We start from the raw sequence: 26718 nt of genomic DNA on the forward strand, positions 1-26718 counted from the left end.
ATTATTTGTGTCCACTGAACTTTGATGGCAATTTTGAAATCAAATCAAGATTTGAAGAAAAAACAGGGAGTAAAGGTGATGTGTATTTAAATACATTACATTCTCAACAATGTCAAGAATATTTTCTATCTGTTGAGAATAGTGTTTTCTAGTTTATAGCCATTAACTGTTAATTGATTAAAAAGATGACAATGCATTCTAATATACTAGACCCAATATAATTTCTTAAAAGCAACTGCATCAACTACAATATGACATTACTTTAATCGGGGGTCCTATTAATAGAAGAAAATGACAGAATTGGGGTAACTTGCACCAAGAGGTACAACATTATTGAGAATCACTGTGGATTGGACAAGTAACTACGATATAGAAAAATTTGACACTATGTAATTTGTACTAAAACAGAACATAAAATAAAAGGGAAATGACAATTCAGTATTTTTAAAAATCATTCAATTTGGCCTTTTCTTACAGTACCTCAGAAACAATTACAAAAGAAAATGCTACCACCCCACAGCCAAATGCTCATTGCAAAGATTTTTATTTTCTTTGGCTTTCATGCTCCAGTTTTGCAACTATTAAAAGATTCAGAAAACAGCTGAGTGTAATTGCGACTTGGTCACAACTGGCAACAGCATCCTCTGTTAATCACTGCTACTTCCAAAGGTACCCAGCTTGACAGAAAGTATGGTTAGGAACTAGTTTAAACTCCAACTACAAAAATGCTCTTAGAAAAGGGAAGACGGACACATGGAAGACTGATTAAAGAGCATAGACCAAAGACATCATACTTCCTTCCACCCTTGAATGCTCAGACCTATTTAAAGTCACTTAGAAATTTCCAGGTAATATTTTCTGTTTCAGGAAGTCATCAGTGCTTATCGGGCCATCACCCAAAGGAACCTAAACACACACAAATGACAAACTAGCTTCCTCTTCAGTTTGACAGAGGAACGTGTCATCTTACTTATGCAGCAAAAGTGAATGGTGCTGCTCAGAGAATACAATTTATTTTTTAATCACTCCTAACAGTATTTGTAACTCTGTCATCTGTAATAAAGTAAAATAATAAACTGATACTATTGAATATATAATAAAAGTTGATCATCTATTCAAACATGGAAGAACGCCATTATTCCTAATATCAGTTAGTGTACAACAATGACATAGCTTGTACATATACTATGAAATACTGGCAATAAATAGAGGTAGGGATATTAACATGCATTATTTGTCTGATCTGCTACATATTACAAATCTTATATTCCACTCATCTAGTTTTATAGGGGCATGGCAACACTCAGTGGCAACATGGCAACACAGAGTTTCATACTTAACACACAGATTGCGAAAATACAACATGGTACACGGTATGCTTTACTGCTCCAGGTTTAAGCCACCTGCCAAAACCAAACCAAACCAAAACCCACAACACCCAACCAACCAAATGAAACACACACACACACCCCCTGTCAAAAAAAACACACCCCCACCCACCAAAAAAACCCCAGCACCATTCACTTCATTTTGGAAGACTGATATTTTTTAGTAGGGTGTCTTGAACCTTTACTCAAGTAACACTTATGGTACAGAAAACAGAGGTCTCATTACTATTTCACATCTGTAAAATCAAGCTCTGTGTTTAAGACCATCACTGAACAGCCACTTTCTTTGTCATTACTGAAAAGTATGAATTAACAGACTGCACTGATCAGTGAAAAATATTATGTAAGAAAACAACTCACAAAATAGTTGCCCCTGCAGCCATAATTTACTAGCCAAATAAATATCCTGGTGCACCAAGTAACCAGAATTCTCCTGTCAGTAACAGAGTATGAGATATGCTCTGCTTTGGTCTTCAAGTCTTTATTAAAATATATAATCTCTACTTTTTACATAAGTGCCCTGTTAACATACTTCCTTTCATAAGGAGTGAGGAAGGAAAGCAGCACAGCACAGACCTCAGACTTCAGTAAGCTGAAATCTGCTCTCCTGAAGGAACTGGTTGATGGGATCCCAAAGGAGGCAGCTCCAAAGGATAATGGAGTCCAGAAAAGCTGGCATACATTTAAGGAAAACATCCTCCAAGTCCAAGGATGGTTCATCCTGATACTCAGGAAAACCAGAATGTTTAAGTGTAGCTGGAGCTGGCTTGGCTAAACAGTAACTCAAGACTAAGCTCCAAAGCAACATGGCAGCATATTGAAGTTGGAGGCAGGGCAAGCCTATAAAAGAGGAATGTAGGGATGGTGTTAGAGGAGCCAAAGCTCATCTAGAGTTGACACTTGTAAGGGATATCAAATGGCAACAAGAAGAGCTTCTACCACTACTCTAGTAATAAAATGCTGAGCAAGTAAAGCATGCACTCACTGCTGAATGGAGAGAGTGATGCAGTGACAGAAGGCACAAACAAGGCTGAGGTGCTTTCTTTGCTGCAGTCTTCACAAGGTCCCTCCACCTTCTGTGCTTAGTGATAGAGTACAAAAAGGAGATGAACTACCAGCAGTGGATGACAGCTGAGTCAAGAATTGCTGCCAAAACTCAACCAACCCAGCGGCATGCAGCTGATGGGCTGTGTCCAAAGAACCAGCCAATATCACAGTGAGATTGCTCTCTGTCATCTTTCACATGTTGTTGAGATGACAGGGGAAAGGACATTGCACACATCTTCAAAAGCAGGCCAAACAGGTGATCTAGAAACTGCAGACCAGTTGGCCTTCTTAGGTCTCAGGGAAAAATCATGAAATTAGTCACCTTGGAATACACTTGTGGGCACTAAGGGTGAATCACACCTGAACAACTTGAGTGCCTTCTCTGATAAAATGACCAGGTTTGTGGTTGTCAGTGGATGTCATTCCCCTCAACCTTAGCAAGGCTTTCAACGGTGTCTCCCACAATACTCTTGCATCCAAGTTTAGACCTTACAGTCTGGCTGGATGGACAACTAGATACATAAAATACTCATCAGATGGACAGGCTAGAAGAGTTGTGGTTAGTGGGTCGTAGTCTACCTGGAGACCAGAAACAAGCAGAGTACTGCAAGGGTCTAACCTGGGACCTGACTGATATTTCTATCAATGACCTGGAGAAGGTGATAGAGTACACTGTCGAGTTTACAGACAACACCAAGCTGGGGGACCAGTTGATATGCAAGGGCAGGGCTGATGTTCAAAAAGACCTGGACAAGTAGAAGGAATGGGCTGACAGGAGCCTAACGAAATTTAGTTTGTCCAAACAAATGTGGAAACCTGTCCCTGGGAAGGCAAAGCCCCTGGCAATGACACAGGCTGGGGATGGATGGGCTGGGGAGCAGCTCAGTAGAGAAGACCCTGGGGGCCCTTGTGAGCAGCAGAGTGCAGGCCAGCTACACACCCTGGCATCAACAAAGGCCAGCAGCATCTTGAGTTCTATGAACAGTAGGGCAGCCAGCAGGTTATGGGAAGTGACTAGCACCTTCTGCTCAGCACTCACCGGACCACACCTAGGTACTCTATCCAGTTCCCTCCCTTTCTGAAAAATGTAGATAAAAGGGAGTGAGTTCAGTAGAGGTTCACCAAGGCAGTCAGGGAAAAGAGCGTGAGGAGGCTGAGTGAGATGAGCTTATTTAACCTGGAGAATGGCTGAGCTGGTTTCAGGGGGGAACCAACAGCAGCCCCCCCAGTACTTGAGAGGTTACCAAGAGAAAAGATCCAGAGCAGTGGATCACAGGAGGGTGAGAGACAGTGGGCATTAACTGAAACACAAGACGTGCAGACTGGAGCTAAGGAGAAATCTTTTTCTCCATGAGGAAGCCTGGCAGTGGAGCCAGGGCTCTGAATTATTCTATGATCCTATGAAACATAAAAAACAGTTGACAACCCCATCTACAAATCTTTGCATTCCAGGCTTATACTGATGCCCAAACCCAATAAACATACACTGAAAATGATAATTTCCACAAGGTTTAAAAGCCAGTAAATTTTCCCCATCAGTGACTATGGATGGTGAATTTTGAAACTCTTTAGTTATAATACACATTTAATTTAAAAAATGCCACTAGTTAGCAAGAGAGTACAAATGAAGGAGATTGGTTGTATTCAGAGGTAAAATCCAAGAATGATTGTTTAACAAATCCATAAACTTAAAGAGTTGCATATTCTTTGGGGAGGGAGGAGTAGGAAATACTTTTCCCATAATACTGATAAAGTGTCAGATCACAAAAAACAGCAAAAAAACCCCAAGATAGTTCAGCAGGCCTAGTTAAAACACTTCACTTGACCTCTGAGCAACAGGATTGAGGATTTCTCCTGAACCAATTTAAAACCTATCAGTGCTGAACATAAGGAAATTTCAACTGCTTAAATGTACTGGTTAACATGCATTTGAATGAAGTTACAGTAAACTAGAGTGTGAAGACATATGATCTCTTCTCCTATATGGAATACTTTCATTGTCATGTCTTCATTTTTTATACGCAATATTAGTGCAGTTATAATTTGCTCACATTTTTAATGACCATTTAGTCTGATACTTTGTCTATAAGCAGTCTGCCTTTTGATAGTTTTCCCTGATATATTTAAGCTTTCTTATTCCTCGTTAGACTTCATGACTACTTAAAGCAATGCAGCCCCTTGCTGCTTAAAAACTAATGTATTTTTTTTAGGAAAAAACAGACTGTCTGAAGAAAAGAGCTGTCACTGAAGCATCCACATTCAGATACAAAATTCCATGAAAGGGTGAATAATTCAATGATTCATTATGTGCAACTTCTGATAGGGTTATATCCCTGCTCTCACAGACATCTGAACGAATCGTGGCAGCTGGTGACTGGCTGTACAGCATGTTGTTTTTGTGACCTACTGTGAGGCCTCAGCAATGAGGCAGCAGCTTGTTGGCAGAGATGGCACAGCAGATGCCCTTTTTGCATTCACTGTCCAGACAGAACCTACGCAAATACACTAGTCTGTAAATAGGAAGAAACAATTTAGGATAAGACAATGCAACTGCAGCTGAGGGAAAGAGAGTGGTAATGCAATCGAATTTAGCAAAAAGACACAGTACAAAACTACTGCATACCTCTCTGTACTATGCTGGGGTAAAGATGCCCCAAGATAGCCCAGCTACCAGTAGAGAGCTTACACAGACCTCCAGGCAACTTGCAATCCTCTCCAATAGCCAAACTAGCCTAAATGAATTTGTTCGTGCATAGGACTTCTATCAGCAAGACTGAACTGAAGCAGTACCATTTTAACCACAGCTACAGATGCATACCAAGAACAATGGGGATGTTTTGAATGTATTCTGCAGCCGTGCCAGGATGACACAAGGCCCAAAGAGCCATTTGTTGCAGTCAGTCGAATCAGAAGTTTGTTTTCAGTGCAAATGAGAACAAGAGGCAGGAACTGTATGTGTCAAAAAAAAAAAAAGAAAGAAAAAAAGCACAGACCTTTAGACCTTTCCTCCAACTATAATCTTTATACACAGCACTTATTTTTGGCTCCAGCTTCACAAAGTTTGTTGAATGGGTTTCTGGAGAATAAACAACTATCATAAATCAGACTTCTCACACCTAACAATTCACTGTATTTTTTTAAAAAGCATGGGATCTGAATCTGGGTGTCCATTATGTACAGTCAGAGATGTTTTACATGGAAATCCCAGACTCCCTTAAACAATGTTTAGAAGCAAAATATACAGAAAAATTAGATTTAACATTTTTCCTGTGGCACAGTGACCTCAGTAACAGCAATTTTATGCACTGCATTCTTCTATGCAGAGAGTCTTTTTCAGTGCAGACTGATTTTCAAAGCCAAACCAAACAGACTTGGAGAACAGAGTAATAATTAGAAAGCATAGAAGAGAAAAAAGAATACATATATATTACTGTTCCTTCCCTCTCCACTGAATCTGAAGACAGCTCACATGGAAATAATTTACAAAAGGTGTTGCCTAAGATTGCAATTAATACCACAATACTATTTTCATAAAAAAAAAAAAGATTTTTTTATAACATAAACCAGAAACTTTTGAGTGATTATACAGGAAAAAGAAGGTAAAATGGCAGCTTATGTTAACATGCCTGTACTACCCTTCATGCACAAGCACAGGTTAAAAAGAAAAAAGAAAAAAAAAGGGGGGGGGGGGGGGGGGGGGGATGACACTAGTTAGAAGCCAGCACAGCTATCCACAGTTACCAGGAAACAAGTACTTTCATTTCTCAGGCATGTTAAATTACAGAAATACACTATCACTTAAATAAGTACACATGTGCTAGCATAGGCTATGATTAACTTTCATTTTGCAGTTTGACATGTGCTACAAGCCAATGTTGGTCAAATTTAATGCATTCCACACCTCAAACCTCGCTACAGAACAAGTCAGTCCATAAAGCGACACTAGTTCTCCCAAAGAATATGCTGTATATGCTGTACCTTAATAATCGGCTATGGTGTCCAGAGAATTGCAATTATACTGCATTTGTCCCTACGGACAGAAAGGCATATCTTGAATCCTCAGCATAATAACACCCAAAGCCAAAAGCAGTATAGCTGTAACATAACATTTTTTCAATGTAAATGTGACTGAGGCATTTAAGAAAAGACAGATTCCGAAATGAAATATAGCTGAGAGATTAGCAAAGCCACTGTGATTCAAATAACAGTGAATTCTCCAAGGGTTCAAGCTTATCTGAGTCTCAGCAGCAGCATAATACAGCAGAAGTCCAAATCACAGATGCAGGGATTTTGAAGCACTACAGCAACTAGATATATACCACTAAATAAATCATCATAATGAAAATGTAATTTCTTAACAATTTGTAGATGATGAATCTTTGTTTTAAAAGTAGAATAAAAGCACAAACTGAACACTGTCTAAATGGTATAAATTACTGTATTGGGTGCCCATGGCATGGTGTTGGTAGGGAGGAGCTGCAGGGGCAGCCTGTATGGGCTGAGGCCAGAGGCTGCCCCATGCTGGACACGGCCCATTCCAGCCATCTTCCGTGGACCACAGCACAGGGCACAGCTGAGCCCAGCAACCAAGATGGTGGTGCCTCTGCAAAAACATACTTGGGAAAGGGCAAAACCACCAGACAGTCAGAGGAGGAGGGAATGAAAAATAGAGTGAGAAACAGGAGAGGCAACACCAATGTCAGAGAAGAAGGGCAGGAGGTGCTCCATGGTGGAGCATGTATTTCCCTGCAGCCTGTGGAGTGCCGATGCCGGAGCAGTCGGAAGTCTCCTGAAGGAACGGTGGCCTGTAGGGAGAGACCACACTGGAGCAGGGGGAAAGTGGGAAAAGGAAGGAGTGGCAGGGAGAATATCCCTGTATACTGACCAGACACCCCTATTCCTCCCACACCCTTCAGGGAAGCAGAGGGTAGAAAAGTCAGGACTGAAAAGTGAAGTTGAACCTCAGAAAGGGGAGAAGAAAGGTGGTGTGTTAATGTTTGTCTGTTTCTCACTAGTCAAATCTATTCTAACTGGCAACAAATTAAATTACTTTTCCACAAGTTGAGTCTGTTTTGCCCAAAACAGTAGCTGGTAAGTGATTCCTCTTAGAAGGGGGAGTGAGTGAGCAGCTGGGTGGGCCTTTAGCCCTTAGCCAAGCCTAACCCGTGACAATGGGGCAGGTTGAGAACAGGGAAATAAATCATACAAGGACAAAGGCACTGTACTGTTTCCCCTCACACCTAATGATATTGTGAGGAAGTGCTTTTACTTGTGGAAAAAAATATCTGTAAGTGTGGCAGACAGTGTTAAAATTCTTAGTAAGACCCACAATATTACAACTCCCAAGACACTGGAAAAACTTTCCAAGATTGCAGTTGACAGTTTACTATTTTATCCTGCAAAAGGCAAAGTTGGGGTTTTGGGGTGTGTTTCAAAAACACATTGGCCTATTGCTCACACAATGTCTATTATTATACAATACTACACTTAATGTAGATAAAACATGCCACCCAGAAATCGATATTTCATTGCTAAAAGAGGTAGTAATGTCTGTACACAGCTGACTCAAGGCAAAAGGATTTATCCTGAATAAATCTCAGTTTTAATCCGTAAATCAAATGTTCTGCGATATGGTCAAATTAATATTGCTAGGAAATTTGGTCATTTGCACTATCTGTGTTCTTAAGACTGCTATTGTTCCATTATGAAATGCTTTGGCCCTTTGTTTTTATTGTTATCTCTTGTTTGATTATTCAGATTCTTTCCTTTAAATTTGTAAAATATCTACATCTTATATGGACTTGCCTTTTTTTTATGCTTGAGAGTCAATCTGAGTGGGTTCCAACTGTAGTTTTCCACAACTACAATCACTTACACATCCTAAAAAGCTACAATATCAAGGTTGGTTTGCTTCTCATTTCCGTAAAATCAGTAGCTTTCTGATGATTATCCAATTTGTGATAATTCTACAAGCTCTCCTCTCCCATGAGGTGGCTTTTTATTAGGCAAAGCACAGGGCTTTTACAGTTTCTCACTTTAAATAATGCTTTAAAAAAACTACTATCTTCTTTTTCTTAAACATAATAGAAAACTTGTTCAACAGAACTCCGCTCTCACCTTTTTTGAGACACACTGCCTCACTTGACTCTTCAACTATCTCCTCATCCAATTAAGCACCGTAGACAAGAGCATTGTTGAAAGCTATGAAAGAAGCCATATTCAACCCTCCTTGGCAACCATGGCATAGGCCACAGAAGGATTATCGCTGGGCTCCCAACAGCTATGCAGAAAACCCATGCTATTTTTACACCAACATTTTATTAAAGAATTTTCCTATTCTTATTACTACCAGTCTGTACCCACCAGAAGATGCAGTGATGTAAGCAATGACAAAGGCACACTTCCACTGTACGAACTTTGCTCATACCAGATGTAGAAAGCAAAAAGGGGCAGTTGCCAAGAGCTTTCAGCACCTTGCATATGCTGCAGCTCTCGCTGCTCCTGCCAGCTGTACAGCTGAACCAGTGATAACGCTGGTTGGAAATTTTAGAGTAAACACACTAGCACAGACAAGACTACAAAGGGAAAATAGGAAATGAGCTTTTGGCAAAATAATAAGATAAATAAAAAAAAAGAAAACCTAGTAGGCTGGATGTACCATAAAGTGCAGTAATAGTTTTGTAGTCATATCTATGAGGAAACTCCTGAATGCATTAGGTAGGGCACCATGCTCCTAAGCAACTATGTGCTAGGCAGCTTTCACACATGTGTTTTCAAAGCATTATAAATAAAGAATAAGTGCCAGAGTCATTATCCTCCCTCCCCTAAAAAGCCTGAGCTAAAGAATATCAGGCATATGCAGTTACTGTTCATGCTAATCACCACTGCTATAAGATGGAACAGCAAAGAAACAGACCCACTTAGTATCAAGAAAAATAGTTTGACTAATAATTTTTGCCTAACTAATTTGCCTAATAAAATGTATGCAACAAGCAGATAGCCTTTTAGCACCTACCAACTGTACCTTTCAATAAGCCTCCTGAACAATATTGGGCAATGATATCATTTTACATGTTGTAATTCATAAATAGAATGTTTCACTCATTTTACTCCAGATGAGCAAGTACGATATCAGTCCAGATTTTTGTACATTTGGCCATGACAAACAGAAACATATGGGAATCTGCTTTCTATCTACTATGTAAAAAAAAGAACATATGGAGGTTTCTTAAAACACAGTAAAGAAAGTTTTTAATCAATGTTGACATTTGCTGTGCACCAGTCTCTCTTTCAAGAATCAGGGTTAGAAAATGTGCTATAACACATTATTTTCACAGACCAATTTGTATGGTCTTTCTACAACAATGAAAGCCAAGCTGGATTCTCAGCAAGTGTTCAACAGTCTTAAAGATCATAAAAGTCTGAGTATGGAAGAAAGAACTTGAATACACAGCCAATCGCATTTTGTAAAGCACACACAGAAGTACTGTTACAAACTGGAACATAACACTGAGCAACACCTGAAAAAAGGCTTTAACAGGTATATCAGACGTAACACACATCGTAGAGAAAAACAGGAATGTTTATATTCATGCATGAGATGTTTAAAAAAAGCCTTAATATACAGACACTAGACTAAAATCTGTTTGTTTCTGAAGAGTGTCCTAAAAGATAAAGATATGCAGATATATATCTGTGACAATCCTGCCAAAAATGTTTGCCATCAACAAACAAGTTAATATTTCTCAAATCTTTCATAATATCAAACCAAAACAGTTTGAGGCATATGCATTTCATGGCAGTTCACAAAAGAATCATAGAAGTCATGGAATAACAATCTTTAGACTGAATGTAAATTCCTATGTTGCATATAGTACCCTAAACTATGTTTGCAGCCAGTGGCAAACTTGTCAATATAGTCAGTGGAGTTTAGCATACAATTCATGTATTGCTTAAACTCATGCCTAAGGTCTCTTGCTAAAGAAACTGCAATCTGCAAATGCCTATTTCTCTCTGCTGACATTACATCAATCTATGGCGACTAGCTCAGCTGTACACACCATGGATGGCTAAAGTCAGACCAGCTATATTAGAGCACTAACCAGTTAAAACAGTAAATCCTGAAAAAAAAAAAAAAAAAAAAAACCAAAACAAACCACCACCACCAAAAAAAAAAAAAAAAAAAAAAAAAAAAACCCAAACACACACAAAAAAAAACTAAAAACACAGTGAGAACATAAAATGAAATTTTAATCAGAAAGCTAACTTGAAACACAGATTTAAGGGAAAGAGAAGAATGAGAAATCTGAGTATTTCTCACAAGCAGAATCTTAGCTATGCTTTTGTCATATGAGGGCAGAGACTGAACAAAACTAGAAAAGTAAAGCACGGAAGAAGGAAAGATCGTAAGCTTGCCTTATACCAACATCAGAAGATATTAGTGTATGTAATAAACAAGGTTCAACCAGATCCAAATATTCTAGATTTTCCCACTATTCAGACTTATCTTGTTAAAAATTGCATGTGTTGATGCATACCATCGAAACAAACACTGTAGACTTAAAATACTATTTTCATTGTCAAACTGGGGAAGGAAACAAGAATTTGTAGCAACAGCACTTTTTGTTAAAATCCAGTTCTCTATTATCTCTTCAACTCCATGCAGCAATATACTTTATTTTTTTAAACAAATAAGACACCAAAGTAAATTCTTTTCAATGGTTTAATAAACATTCAAATCTATTTACAGCCAAAGGATAGAATTAAAATTTTACAACAATGGATGGATTGAGTAAGTATTGCAAATACTCCTCTTGGTATTGAAAGGAAATCATTGCATTAATCCATTGATAAGGTAAGAGCAGAGACTAATCCTGTCTGCAATATTTTAATTACAACATTTTCAGCGTAAGTAAAGAAATCAGTTATATTGCCCATATTCAGTATTACTTAATAAGCAAAACCTAAGAAATAAACAAAGACGTGAAGGTCATCAAATTAAGCTGACAAACTCCAATTTTCCTCTTTCAGTGAAAAAGTGGTTTTTAATATACTTCATAATAGATATGCATTCTCTCCTCAAAAATTGCTGAGTTGAAGAGAAAGGACTAAAACCAGAGCTTGAGCTACTTAACAAAGGAAAGTTGTTAAGGCTTTTTTAAAATTACATAGAATTTAAAGATGCAAATTAATCCTATTTACTAAAAGAACAGAAGGCTGTTCTCCAGCACTACAAAAAAATGGGGCATATTCAACATTTCACAACTGTATTCCTTGACTTCCCTGGTACTCCAGTTTAAATCAGGCCTGAGTTTGATCCAGTCTATCTAGATGCTCTTCACTAATTCACAAAAGGCTATCTTCTGCAACTTGTCCTCCTTAACATGGGAACAGATAAAGTTAGGGTTGAGATTTTCTTTCTGTGCTTAACTCAGAGTTTTAGCTCCTTTCTTGTATCCTACAATGGATATCTTTCCATCTTATTAATTGACATATAAGGGTAGCTGGCAATGTTTTGTTTTATCACATCTGAGATAATTTACCCAAGCTGGTTAAGATGAGGTAAGAGAAGAATATTAATCACAATTTGCAATTTTATCAAGTTTTTCTGCCAAAAGGGAGAACCCTGATATACAATCACTAGGAGATCTTGTTGAGTTTTAGTATCTAAAAGAAAACATGAGATGAATTCAAGCAAAAATTTGAAATTCTTAAAACAAAGTGTAGAAAAAACAGAATCTGATAAATCACCCATGAATTGAGGATTCTAACTGTCTTGGAGACACCTCATATAGAATTGAAAAGTTTTACAAACTTTGCCACCTACTTAGTCTATAATATAATTTTCCAAAACCATAATTTCCCACAAACACTATACAGAAATTTTGCAACTTATACAGATCTTAGAAAACTGCAGTGAGAATCTGGCCAGAAGGAAAAAAAAAGGGGAAAAGGGGAAAAGGGGAAAAGGGGAAAAGGGGAAAAGGGGAAAAGGGGAAAAGGGGAAAAGGGGAAAGGGGAAAAGGGGAAAAGGGGAAAAGGGGAAAAGGGGAAAAGGGGAAAAGGGGAAAAGGGGAAAAGGGGAAAAGGGAAGGTTGAGTGGTTGTCCAAGACACTAAAGATAATGTGACATTTGTAAGGGAGTCTTGTAGAATACCTAAACTACTACAGCAATCCCTTGCCAAAAGATCACTAGTGGTGCATATACTAAAAACCTTTACCTGCTATCAACATCACAATATCCTCATCTAGAACTTTCAATGAGAGTACATGCATACAGGTTTTCCAAATTCCACACACCTTCCTGGTTCTCTAGCTCGTAATCTCTTGGAAAGAAATTTTTGAAGGACAAATAAATCCAGCACTATTTACTCTCCACCAGATGGCACATAGATAGAATGTGTTTGTTGTTACTTGCATCTGCTTGAGTAAAGGTGTCACACAGAAGTGGCTTGCACAGAGGAGTAGTAAACATTGCTGTGTGGGAGCTTCAGATTCTGTTTATTCTGCAGTGAAAAATATTTGTCAGTGTTGTCCTAGGCACTACACAAGCTCTGCAAAATACCTAAAAATGGATATTTCATGATCAGATAGCCTTCCAGTAAGAAAATGTTTTTCTAAAAAGTAATGTAAATCATTTTTCATGCAACTGAAGTATACCCTCTCTTGTATCATCTTCCCTGGACATAGAGAACAAAGGAATAACATCTTCCTTAAAAGAACCTCTTGAAAGCTTGTGGTATCTTGCCTCAGTCTTCTCTTTTTCAGACTAATCCAACCAAATTATTTCATTGATCATGTAATTCTTACTGCCTAGTACTGCCTTCTACTACTCTCTCTTTTTTATATTAATACTTACTGATGTGTTCTAGCCAAATTGGAAAAGTTCTCCAAAGTGAGGCTTCATCAGCTTCAGGTGAAATAACCAACTCCCATGTTTTCCATAACAACACTGTTGTTAATGCAAGATGTTAGAAATTCAGCAGAAAGGTAAAAATTTTCATTACTCAAACAATATCAACAATATGGGTAACTAGAGAAGAATTTGTGCTAAACCCTAAATTGTCTTTAACAAATGCAATATCTTTAATATCAGCTGTGTACAGTAAACACATAAAAATCAGTGTATTTCAGAAAATGTCAGAAAATGTCAAACTTTCAATTATGTATTGTCATGATAAAGCAGCTGCTGTAGTAGAAACATTATTTTGAGCCTAAGCTTGCAACAGCAAATAGATATGACGTTTTGTTTATACAAAAAAGTATTTCCCTTATTTTTTTCAATTGTCTTACTAGCTCAAAAGTACAACTAGTGTTACCCAGTTTAGAATATTTTCTTCATTAAAAAAAAAGCGTGCTGATGTCAATACCATTATTTGAACACAACAGAAAAAATTAGTAGCAAATACTGTACTGAAATAGTTAACCTTCCCATCACAAAGGATCCTTGTGATCATTTCTTTGAGAAACTCACAATTTGCGAACGCTTGAAAACTTGGGAACTCCCATTCCTTTGTCCTAGAAAATTCTCTTCAGTTTTCCTTGCTTTTCCTAAGGAAAATTATGGCAGATCAAAATTACCTTGGCAACCAATGCCAAAGTCTCACCACTACCTTCACTACTATACTCTTAACAGTTGAAGCTGTTGTAGCAATTCCAGTAGGGAGTCTGCTACAGACACTCTCCTTCATCTAATCTCCAGAACTGGCAGCTCATGCCAATACCCCACTAGCTCCTGCTGTACCAGAAGCTGGGAAAGTACCTCCAACTCACCTGCTGTCAGAAAAATTAGTTCTTAAACTAATGCCTAAAAACCACTCCCCTCTGTTATGACCCTACTGTGGGAAGGAGATCACCTAATCCAGAGCAGAAATCAAAGAGGAGAGCAGAAAAACTGAGCAAATTATGTTATTTTGGGGAACAATGGTCTAGCTACTGCTACAAAAACCACAGTGCCTTCAGATACCACATAATGGCATTAGACCTGCAGCTCAGTTTAATGCAATAAGGCAAGGAGCCACACTACTGATAAAGAGATACCTGGTGTATCCTAATTTTAAATGTTTCCTTTGCAACCGAAAGAATATTATTCTAGCAGACTTACTTTCTGTAAATTTCTATTAAGGCCTATTTCGCTTATAATGAAGCTTACTTCATCTTCTAACCATAGCAATTGGTCTCCACCATAATTTGCTTACAACTCCCAGAAATTCCTGTGTCCTTAGAATAAAGCTGGTGCAAGATCATTTGGCATTCTGTCCAGTAAGATGCAGAAGGTATATTCTTTGCGTATTATAACATTAAATAGTTATGTTGTAAAAATAATCAGATAATCATGAAATTTTATGCAAGTAAATATAAACTAGTGCTAATCCACTGGCCCAGATTCTACTCTGTGCTTGAAAGATTCAGAGGAAATCAGGACATTAAGTGACTTCCAATTATCAGTATTTCCTATGCATTTCCCTTTCTTTTGTCTCTAGCTGGAGGCCAGCTGCAGAATAATAAAAAATACTGTACCCTTCAGGCTGTTTTTGTTTCTGTTAGGACACAGCTTCAGAGAGCTGTTCACCAATAAGAACCTCCAAAATTGCGAGTCTTCTGGTCCCTTGCCCCACCTGCCTTACTGACGGTCAAACTCAGGATCACCAGTCTACTGCAGTGGATCCACATCATCCAAGGATTCTTTTATGTAAAAAATCTTCAACTGGGGAAGTCTCCCAGGCTTCCTTCTAACATGGGAAATTGGGATGAAACACAGGAGTTTCACGACATGATCCATTACCTTAATTTTAATAACGGATATATCTTAACAATGTGGATATACTGTTACATCATCAGATTTTATCAACTTTTCCATCAAAAAATTGAGATAATTTGGGGGGAAAGAGCTATTTAAAACAGTTTTCAAAACTAAGGAAAACAAAGAAATCTTGGGAACAGTTACTATGATGGTATAGTTTTATCTACAGAAATGTGCAGAGAAAGAAAATTCAAAACTGGCTAGAGAGAACTTCAAAATATGTATTTTCTGCAGCTTGCTTTGTTGCATCATTCTGAACTCTTAAAAAGCTCCATTGTCTGTCAACAATATATATTATATCCTCTAAAGCTAAATCAAACCTCAGCATTGACTCCAGCAGTCTAGCAGCTTAAGGATACCACTAACACTGAAACATTAGCTACTCCTGGTGCTACTCAAGCCTATGGGACCTAGTAGAAATTTAGATGCTGTAATGTTCACTCAATAAAGGGGGTGGGAATAGCCAGAATTTCTAAGTATGAATCACAACACTACTCAAAACTATTTGCATTTAATAATTTTATTTTTAAATATATACCATTTTAACTACTGTTGTCAAATAAGTGTGTGAACAAGTCCAAGATATTAACATAAACACCTTCCAAGATGGAGTTCAGCTTCAATAACTAGTTTAAATTACTTTCAAAGTAGTTTAGTTTTAGTAGCTTATAAAGCAGCTTGTGTAAGCTTAAAGACAACCATTTGATTTTCAGATCACACTGCTGGAACATCCTACAGTGATGTATAAGACTGTTAGAGAAAGAACATTAAAATGCAATTAGACTTTGATCCTGCTAAATTCTCAGCAGCTCCAGAAGGTGCTGAATGCCTTCATGCTCCTTTGGAGTTTCTTGGTGCGCTGGCACGTCTGAGCTCGGATTGTGCTCAGACAGACACATAAACCTCTAAAGACTGCTTACCCAAGACCCGTGTATTTTTACAAGTTCTACGCAAACACTGACAAAAGATGTTTTGAAAGGACAACATAAGACACCAAAGTCTTAGTATTTCATTAGATTAGCTGATGCACACAAACAGACTAGGTTTTTAGCTTATTTTGGGGTGGGGAGGGGGAAGGATGTTGCTGACTACTTTACTTGAAATAAGCCTGCCATTACAAATGACAATGCCATAAAAAACTAACATATAACCACTGGCAGGATCCAATTTAAAAGATCTTGCTTGATTGTCTTTCCTCAAATATTTAAATGCATCCCTTATAAAATAAAATAAAAGCTACATAAATAAATGCAGTAGAAAAAAAATATATATATTCTTCCTATTTATATACCAGAGAGCAATAAAACATAAAATCTCTACTTAATGCATTGTGTGTGAATAGTAACATTTCTGTCATTAATTTTTGCCACATGGTATGGAACTTCTCTTTGGATAATAAACTTGAAATTACATTTAATCATTTTATTCAACAGATCTTACTTTTAGTAATTAAAAGCGCACTGTTTAAGAATACTTGAAGACATTTAAAAGAAGGTTACAGCTGTATTTTACAATGGTAACGTTAAAATAAGGCAAAAGTAACATTGCGTGGCAGCCACTTCATAGATTATATGACAATAACAAATAAACTAAAAATTCACAGGCAATAGAAAACATACCACTTTATTATCCCCAAACAACCGTAGGACTATAACTAGCCCTACTACTAGCATTTTAAACTGCACTACAACATTCAAAAATGGTTAAATAGGTTAAACATTGTTTGGCAGTATGTAGTAACGGGTCTGAGTTCAAGAAAGTATCCTATGCTGTTGATCAGAAAACCTCAAAAAAACCCAAAACCCTAGATAAGGCTTTGTTTTGTAGTGCTGACCTTACCACTGTTATGATGCTTTATAGTGCTGAACTACAAAAGACGTAAACAGACTTACTCCTCAGAGAAAGGCAATGTAGTCTTTAAGATTAAAGTTAATTTATCTGAGTCTAATTTCCACACAAGAAAGATGCTTTATCGATACAGGAAGAAGTTCCAAACACAGTCACACCGTTGCAATCAGATTAATGTGGTATCAAAATCCATAAACAGAAGACAAAAAACTGCAGTTAATGAAAAACTTTAAAATCTGATGTTCTGAATACAAAAAAATACAGAGAAGTTTTCTCCCCACATATATTATGCCAATACCTTGAAAGAAAAAATCCACTATTAATGTTTACTTTAAAGAAACTGCCACAAGAGAACAATTCTCAAAAGTTTTAACATGGTAAGTATTCTGCACTGTGAGTCACTCCTTCCCCTTTTAGGAGAAGAAACCAAATATGAACTCTGGAACTGAGAAGGATTTTCCATGCAGTTGTGATATCCAGAGAAGACACTGAAGTTAACTGGAATGCTAGAAAGGACTTCTACAACCTCCAAATTCAAGAAAGCAGCATGGGGAGTGCTGACAGAATAAGGGCAAGAAATCCAAGCACCTACAGGTGCATGGTTATTCATCATCTTGCCAGTGGCCATGGTAGGGGATGCCTTCCCAATGTATTTCTCTACAACATAATCAGACTCTCTTGCATGTTTCTAACAGCTTAGACTCATGAAGTACGTATCACCCTCCTCTTAACATGACATATGCTTTTGAAGTCAAAGTACAGATGCATGTTTGAACTTCCATCTTCCAGCCTTTCACATGCCATGTTAAAATTAAAAATTTCTAATAGCAAGAAGGAGAACAAGGGGACAGCTTCGAGCACTCTTGCCTTGGGGAGAAGGAGATAGCACTGTCAGGCACAAATTGTGGTCATGTCTCAATAAAGCAGGACAGCTGGTGTCTCAATAAAGTAGACATAATCCTGCTGAAATCTCGATCCCTTTCTTTCCAGGCCTGTTCTATTCTGAAACAATCTCTGTACTTAAACAGCCTAAATCCTTGAGAGGAAAGAGAACAATACCTGGAGACTTGTAAACAAAAACATGCAACAGAGTTCAAGGTCTACTATTCAAACATGAAAGCAAGTTTCTAATCCTCTCCTTCTTGCGATTCTACTCTTGAAAATAGAAACGTTTTATTCCACATTTCTTCAGGAAGTGCAGAACTGTAAAAAGTGCAAACTATGAGAAGGTCACCTTGTTGTGGGCAGGGATCAAAACAGCAAATAATGGAGCCGTAATTCAAATATATTAAAAAATAGAGTCTCTCAAGTATTTTTTTAAAAGTAAATAAAAAGTAAAAAAGGCTTGTTCTTTCTTAGCTGTAGGAAATACATTTGTAAACTTTTTAAACTCACTATTTAGAAACAGATATTTAAAGGCTGCCTGAACTAAGCATCTGACCTAGAAATGATTTTCAAAAGTAAACCCCAGCTGAGCTACTGTGTTTACAATCACGATTACGAATGTCTCATTTTCTAAAAGCAAACATAGCCATAGAGTATAGATTTGTCTCCAGTGGGTATAAATCCCAACACAGACTGAAGAAATCCTCTCTTATCCAGCCAGTTCTCATATCTTATAATGAGCCCTATCACACAGTGGAGTAATTAAGAGTTGATTTTATATAGGAGAACAGCACTGGGGTTTACTCATGGCACAGGTATAAGGTATCCATAATGACACACTGCAAGAGAAAAGCTAGGGGAAAAAAAAGATTAGTTATAGCCTTTATCTCAGACTACAGCAGGCTTTGTTTGCTAATACCATTAACTTACTGGGTCAATTTTAAATCTTAGAATCTATTTACCCTGTATAAAAAGATTTCTATTTATGCGCAAAAATTGTATTTATTGTGAATATGACATACTATTTTATTACTACAGTCATGTTATACTATGAACCTTTTTGATTCACAGATGTAGATTAATACATATATAAATACAAAACTCTAGTGATGAAACACAAGGCAGAAAAAATAGAAGAATTTTTATGGCATACCTCTAAAATTATGAGGTATGAAAATTATTAAAGTGTATAAAAATTTGCTTGTTCTCAGGGAAAGCTCACATGGCAAAAGAATTTTTATATACTGTTGATTCCTAGAACAGAGACATCACTAATAATATCCAACAAAAAGTGCAGTGTGTATAAGAATATAAAAAGTTGCAGTTTAATCGTAAGCAGAAAAATCACACAATCGGAGCATTTTAAAATGTCCTAGTAAAAAGCTGATGCCACTTTTCAATATCAGTATGCAAGTCATACCATATTTCTGGGAAACCCACTACTGAAGAGCAATATTGCAACTTCTAATTTCACACAGCCTATCCACTGCTATTTCTGTATACTTCAAAATCTGCTGTGCTGAATGGCCAAAAAGCACCCTCTCCCTACCTGCTCATAGACATTAAAAGCTTTCAGCTTTTGTTTTAATTAGTTTTCTTTTAAAAATGTTAGACAAGATGTAAGAATCATCACTATTACTTGCATTGAGCACCTCATTTACTAACCAAACATGCTGCAAGAACAGTTTTTGTAGTCATCTTTCTTGTGATTCTCAATCAGATTTCACATGTTATTGATACCATGAATATAATGTATATCCTTATAATCATTTGCAGCAGGAGGAAAACAATGGTCAGGAATGCTGCATTTTAAGATGTATACTCATAAGCAAAAGGAAAATTTCAGAAGTTCTTTTAACATTTCACTACAAAACATTATAAACTCACTTTTAAAGCTTAGTAGTTTTACAGTGCCATACAACCTGTACAGTGAAAGTTTTATGACATTAGGAACTTCTGCTTACTATACCTTCTCAAAGAGCTTATCACATCATACATTTATATGTGCTCTTACGTGCCTTGGTTTAAAATTCCCACAGGACTCTCAAATTGAAATACTAAACTAATCACTTACTACTAATTTGCCTATCTGGCTATTTAATACATTTACTTACTAATTATTTTTACTGACATTTAAGTATGTCATGCTTTATCACAGGACAAAGGACTTACATATTTGTATTTTAAACTACACAACTTGAATTCATGAATCTTTGGCTAGCTGATCACCATTCATTCTTTTCATTCTTTTCATTCACAGTCACAATGCTCTGTCTTCATGTTATGCAGTTGTGTGGTAACTTCTACTGAAAATGTCAAACACATCCACAAGATGAGAAGTTTTTAATAAAGACAGGAATTTCACAAAACACAGCAGTGTATTTTTCTAAATATTTAATATCTGCATCTAAATTTTAGAAGTGATTATTTAATTCATATTCTTATTTTTGACCAGCAAATATTTTTAAAGACATGTAGGTTAAGCCATTATTTTTTTAATGACCACTGAAGTTACAAGGTGATTCCACCAATGTAATTTTAACCTGATCAGTGGAGCTGCTTAGAGAAAAAGGAACTTGCTATATATAAAGATATTCTATTGCCTATTGCCTAAATATATTATCTTGCCATACCATTTGAAGGAAGTTTTTAATTTATGTAAAAAACACATTTTTCTGGTACCTCTAACATTGAGATCTATCCTCTGACATTAAATTTAAGTAAATATTAAGGATTTTTTAAAATCAGGGCTGTAAATGTGCTTTTTATATGCCAAATACAGTAGTCACCATTCAAAACTAAAGCCTGTCTCTGATGCTGTCTTAAAGATATCCTGTGTAGATATTACAACATCCACCCACATTTCCAGTGACTAACAAATGTGATGCTTCTGATGTCAGCATATGGACACCACAGGCATGTCCTGGATTTTTAATACAATTCAGATAGAAATTTAGTAGACACAGAGACAGCGAAATGACTCAGACTTCATTAAAATACAGCTGTTTGCAGAGTTGTGTAATGAGAGAAAGCAATAAATAAAAAAATACTACAGATATAAACAAAAAGCAATTACACATACATGCAGTCTTTCCCCCTGAGGTGCCTTAATCAGTTCTTAGTAAGATCAATGTCTGTTATTCATATAGTAACTTGACAAACTAAAGGAAAACACTCAGTCATATTTTATAAGTACACTAACAGGCGGCTGTCCTGGTTTCAGCTGGGATAGAGTTAACTTTCTTCCTAGTAGCTGATACAGTGCTGTGTTTTGGGTTCAGCGTGAGAAGAATGTTGATAACACACTGATGTTTTCAGTTGTTGCTAAGTAGTGTCTGTATTAAGTCAGGGATTTTTCAGCTTCTCATGCCCAGCCAGCAAGAAGGCTGGAGGGGCACAAGAGGTTGGGAGGGGACACAGCCAGGGCACCTGACCCAAACTGCCCAAAGGAATATTCCGTACAGTGTGACATCCCGCCCAGTATATAAACTGGGGAGAGTTGGCCGGAGGGGGGATTCCTGCTTGGGAGCTAAGTGGGCATCGGTCGGCGAGTGGTGAGCAATTGCATTGTGCATCACTTATAAATTCCAATTATTTTATTATTCTTACTGTAATTTTATTATTGTTGTTCTTATCATTATTAGTTTCTTCCTTTCTGTTCATATTAAACTGTTCTTATTTCAACCCATGAGTGTTACTTTTTTTCCGCAATTCTCTCCCCCATCCCACTGGGGGGGGGGGGCACTGAGTTAGCAGCTGCATGGTGCTTAGTTACTGGCTGGGTTAAACCGCGACAAGTGGCTTTATTAAAAGATACTCTTTCTGGAAAAAACCTTTGAAGTTTCCTTGACTTGTGTTTTAGGATATATATTTGTCTTACATTATAAACATTATGTCTTACTTCCTAGTGCTCAATATATATACCTATGCAATTGTCACTTTCTTATTTAACATACAATCTTCTATTCTGGACACAGCATTGGGCTAAGTAGAGGCAACACTACACTGTTACGCATGCACTGCAAATGACAGCATGAGTGTATAAAGGTACCAGATGAAATGACTGACAAGCCTTTAAAACAATGGTGCATGTGGAACAAGTCGTAACAAATAGAGCAGCGATAAATACAAGGAAGAACCCCGATGAAGCAAGAAATAGGCAAAAGTGCTGGGTGGAGTGCTGACTGCATCCAGGCCACACTACAGCTACAGTGACAGCATGGAAGCAGCAATGATACCACAGAACTTAACCTGGCCTGAGCACAGAGCCTGCAGAAATCACGAAGAATCATCACCAGCCAAGGAGAAAACAAGATCTGTGATTAGAACTTGAAAGTCAGTGTTCCCTTGTCTGCTATACCTCAACATCTAATCCTAGCTAGACTGTTGGGACCCCTCAGGAAAGATGAGTATGTCAATGTAAGAGAATGAGTGTAACAAAGTGAGTGAAATCTACAAAGAAATGCCGTCAATAAAACCAATTATGTTTAAAATTTTTAAAAATCACTTTCCCCTCCTATAGAGTCTTGCACTGAGCTTTTCTATCTTGAGAAAGAGTATGAAATACAATTATTTAACATCTACTTTTGCTGTTAGCACTGGAAATGATCATCTGAGCACTATGCACAGGCAGAATAGGCCATTTGACCGTTGGCATATCCAGTTCATTTCTGGGTTTTCAATTTTGCTGGATTCTGTTTTGAATAACCTGTCAGCAAAGTCTAGTTTGATTCATCTCTCAGCTCAAGTGCTATTTTAACCTAGGCTTACCAAAGAGAATCACAACAAAGGTAAACAAAAGCACCAATTTTGTTCTGGGCTTGAAGCACCACTAAACTTGTTTTGCAGACAAAGCAAAAAAAAGCTAAAGGACTTGAATTTCAAATTTAGTCTTTCACTCCCCAAACTACTAGAGGGAAGAAAGTGCCCCAGAAAGTATAATTAGTCACAGCAAGTTATGCACTAGGGATGCACACAGACCGTTCAAAACTAACTCCTATGAGGTACACAGCTCTCAACACTACTGTAACTGGCTCCAGAGGGAGCAACAGGCAGAGAAGCATGCAGCTGCATGAGAGAGTTACAAAAGCCAGAAGGAAGAGGAACCAGCTGGAGAAGAAATTTGGATAAGGGCAGAGAGAAGGTGGAAAAGTCCACATCTGAGGGACAAACAGGGAGGGAAATAAGAAGAAAAGACCTCTAAAAACCAGGAGTTGGGAGTCAGAATGGAGAGAGATGTGGGTGAGGAAAGAGACATGGGTGGCTGAGGCAGGGCAGATGACAGCAACCAGAGAGGAGGCCAGTGACAGGGCGGTCTGTAACCACGGGAATATTGTCTCCTCCAGACCTCAAAAAAGAACATCCAGAATCTATATCCCTCTTCAACTAGAAAAAAAACTTAATCCAAAGGCTGAGTTTATGCCTCATCCCTTCTGATATTAACATTCGGAGTGAAATCTGCAACAGCTACCAACCACTGCACTAGCTCTGACATAGAAGATATGTACTGACAATATAAAAGTCCACGTCTCATTGTAAATCACACATGAGAAAACTTCCAATTCTAATTTTTTTAAAGACATTTGAATCTTAAATTAAAGGAAATATTAAGAGAATAAATGTTGCAAAGTCAAGAATTCTCACATAGGAAACACTAGGATCAAAACTGTATTAATGCCTTTAACCCATTCCATTATGTCTGTATATTACTGTATGCTCTTTAATCAAATGACCACACTTACTAAATGAGTATTTTTCACTAAATGCTCAGGACAGATATGACCTGGGACAAAATAAGAATTTTCTAACTGCTAGTGTTGCACATCTTTGCAAACACTTGAAGATGTAAAGAGAGTGCAGCAAACAACGCTACAAGGGAATGGTAAATCTCAAGTTTTAAGGAAAAAGCATACCTAGCAGAAGAAATTGATTCTTTTCTTTACTCAGTCATGGGGTTCCTGTGTGATGGCAGGCTAAGCACAAAATCCAATTTTTCATGAGCAGTAGACAATAAAATATTACAAAAGGAAGCTGCAAAAGTGATCAGCTACTATGTCTGTAGTTTAAGTCAGCTAAACTGTGGTTAAAAGCGCCACAAGAAAATGCTAAAATCTAAAATGCAAGTCATTGGCATCTCATATTGGACACTTGAAATCAACAAAATATTTCAGCCTTGATACCTTTTGAGCTTAGAGTTCCCCAGCTGTAAAATACAGATAATAATATGAACTAATCCACACGAGTATTGTGATGTTAAATTAATTTTTATGAAGTTTACAGATGCAATGTAATTTTAGTCTTCAATTTTAGTCTGTTCAATTTTAGTCTCCTCTAGACAACAAAAAGTACAGAACATCTTGCTGCTATGCAGACAGGTCAAAATACATGAACTGTCTGAAAATCTTAGGCTGACATTTTACAGGCACCTGTCTATGAAACACTTTGTAAAGGTGCATTTGATTTGGTTTTATTAGTATGATAGGTTCTTCATGAAAAGACCTGCTTACAGAAACAACTGGAGTAAGAATGCAAATTAAGTTGCTAATCTCACAGTAAAGCACCTCAATGAAAATGTAAGACTAACACCTTAAAACTGCTGAATTCTGCTACGTTTGCCACAAGAAATGTTTTGAGGTATCTCCAACACTTTTGAATAAGTGTGTTAGCAGTGACTTTTAAAGAAATTTAACCATTTGTGTAAACAACTTTTTTTAAAAGCATCTGTAATTACCAAGCTGATTACAGATGTAGTTACAGCTGACTGAAAAGGATCTACTGAGTTGACACCAAGCATTATTTTACCTTATTGAATGATTTCAAGGCATCTTAATTCTAGTGTGTTGTAAAAATAAGGGTTTTTTTTACATTTCTAACTGCAATTTCTCAGAAATGTATGTACATGTAGCATATGGACAGTGATCATCAAGCTCACCAAGATCACTGACCACTGATCAGCACATGCACAGCATATGTGACACCTTCACGTCATACCAGATTTCCACAATACAATTTTGCAGCTCTTACATATGAATTTTGACACTTCCTGGAAGCTTCTAAGTCTACCTGGATAAAACATTTGAATGGAAAACCAAGACTTAGGAAAGACTATGCTAAAGATGACAAATCTACTCCCAGAGAACTCCAAAGCTGTAACAACACTGTCAGAACTGAAGCAGCTCAGTCATGTGCAAGAAGAGTTTATGCCCACAAACGATACACAAAACCAATAAGGGAAAGCCAGTGAAAGAAATAAAATAAATAAAATAAAATAAAATAAACCCAACCCCCCCCCCCCAAATAAATAAATAAAACCACAAACCAACACATTTCACTTGGCTGTATTGCTCTGACATGGTAGAAAGCATATGACATCACTCTGTTTCTGGCTCCTGGATAATCAGCTAAAACAGCAAGGTAAGTATTGCTCTATCCCTGAGTAATCTATGACAGAAAAAGTAAACTCTCTTCAAAAATCTGAGTAGTTAGGACAATTTAGGCTCCAGGAGGCTATTCAATCTTAAGCTCAACTGCAACTCTATATTACTATTAAATTTTTAATGGCAGGACTATCAAAGTAGCTAATAACTCATACATTGAGGAAAAAACCTGTGCCAAGCTTCCTTTTTGCTAGAAGATTACACAGGACTAGTATTAGAAATTTTACTACATGGAAATAGTTTCAAATACTGTCAGCTGTGTAGTCCAGATACCATAAAAAGCCCTCCCCCCGCCCCTATTTTTTAACATCCAACCTTAGAGGCTAACCTTACAGGTTTTACATATCTCATTTAGTTGACTGAATTAAAATTTTTTGTACCTAAATAGTCTAAACTGCTTCCCAGAGATTCTACTGTCTCTGTAGAGAACTCAATATATTAATTCAGGTACTTCCATTACAAGTATGGCACAAGGAAAGCTTAACTAATTAATGCATTTTCAGTCCCGACTTAACTTTAAAGGAGAGATTTAATATCCTTGTCTTGAAATAATTTTTTTCCTCATGTTTAAGTATTTTTAGCAACTGGAATGTGTTAAAATACAGGAAGACACTGATTTAAATCTGAATGTACAATCTGAAGTACACATTTTCCTGAAGATTGATTTTAAAAAAGTACTTATACACCTAAATATGCAGACAGGTATGTACTGGAGTTTCTAGAAGTATACAGGAGCCTAATTCATAAAAGCTCTCCACTGTCATTGGCCAAAAAAAGACCTCACCACCCCATCAAGAAATATATTTTCCCATAATATAAGAGACTGCATTTTCTTTGCACAGCAAAAGCCAGTAGCTATTTGAAAGATGACTGTGGATTACCATATCAGAGCTTTATGAGAAGTAAACACTGGCTTCCCTAAGGCACCTGAGAAAGACACTGATAATGTTAAAAAATAACGCCAAGAAATTTCTAACAACCACAGGCAGGATGATCATTCCCATCCTACATGCCCTCAAGCACCCTTTTCTTTAGCACTCTGATGATAACAATAAAACTTCTTTAAAAATGCATAGTGAATTTACTCCTGTTATATTTTTATACAAATTATTTCCATAAAAACTAATGTACCTTCTATGTTCAATACTATTAGCAAGATACTGCAACAGAAAGCAAAATATTGTAAAGAATTATAAACATCAAAAGATCCCTGATTTTAATTTTCCTTCTCCTTTATGCAACATATTTAACACTGTTAAAGAGAACATATTCTGCCTAGCAGTCTGCTTCTTCTCATTGCGTGTACCTCTAA

The 26718-nt window shown here is 37.1% G+C and overlaps 1 protein-coding gene across 8 annotated transcripts in view; it reads right to left on the reverse strand.

Moving 5' to 3' along the window:
* Window positions 1-26718, reverse strand: part of KDM4C (lysine demethylase 4C) — a 280297-nt gene that overhangs the window by 157418 nt on the left and 96161 nt on the right. The window contains exon 9 of one of the 8 annotated variants that reach the window (XM_030004373.2): window positions 13294-13386. The exons of the other annotated variants lie outside the window; for them this stretch is intronic. Coding sequence (XP_029860233.1) covers window positions 13303-13386 — 84 coding nt within the window. The 3' untranslated portion in view covers window positions 13294-13302. Of the gene's footprint in view, window positions 1-13293; window positions 13387-26718 lie in introns of those variants that run through there. 8 annotated transcript variants of the gene reach the window in all.

Source organism: Aquila chrysaetos, chromosome Z, assembly GCF_900496995.4.
Source record: "Aquila chrysaetos chrysaetos chromosome Z, bAquChr1.4, whole genome shotgun sequence".
Classification (NCBI taxonomy): Eukaryota; Metazoa; Chordata; class Aves; order Accipitriformes; family Accipitridae; genus Aquila; species Aquila chrysaetos.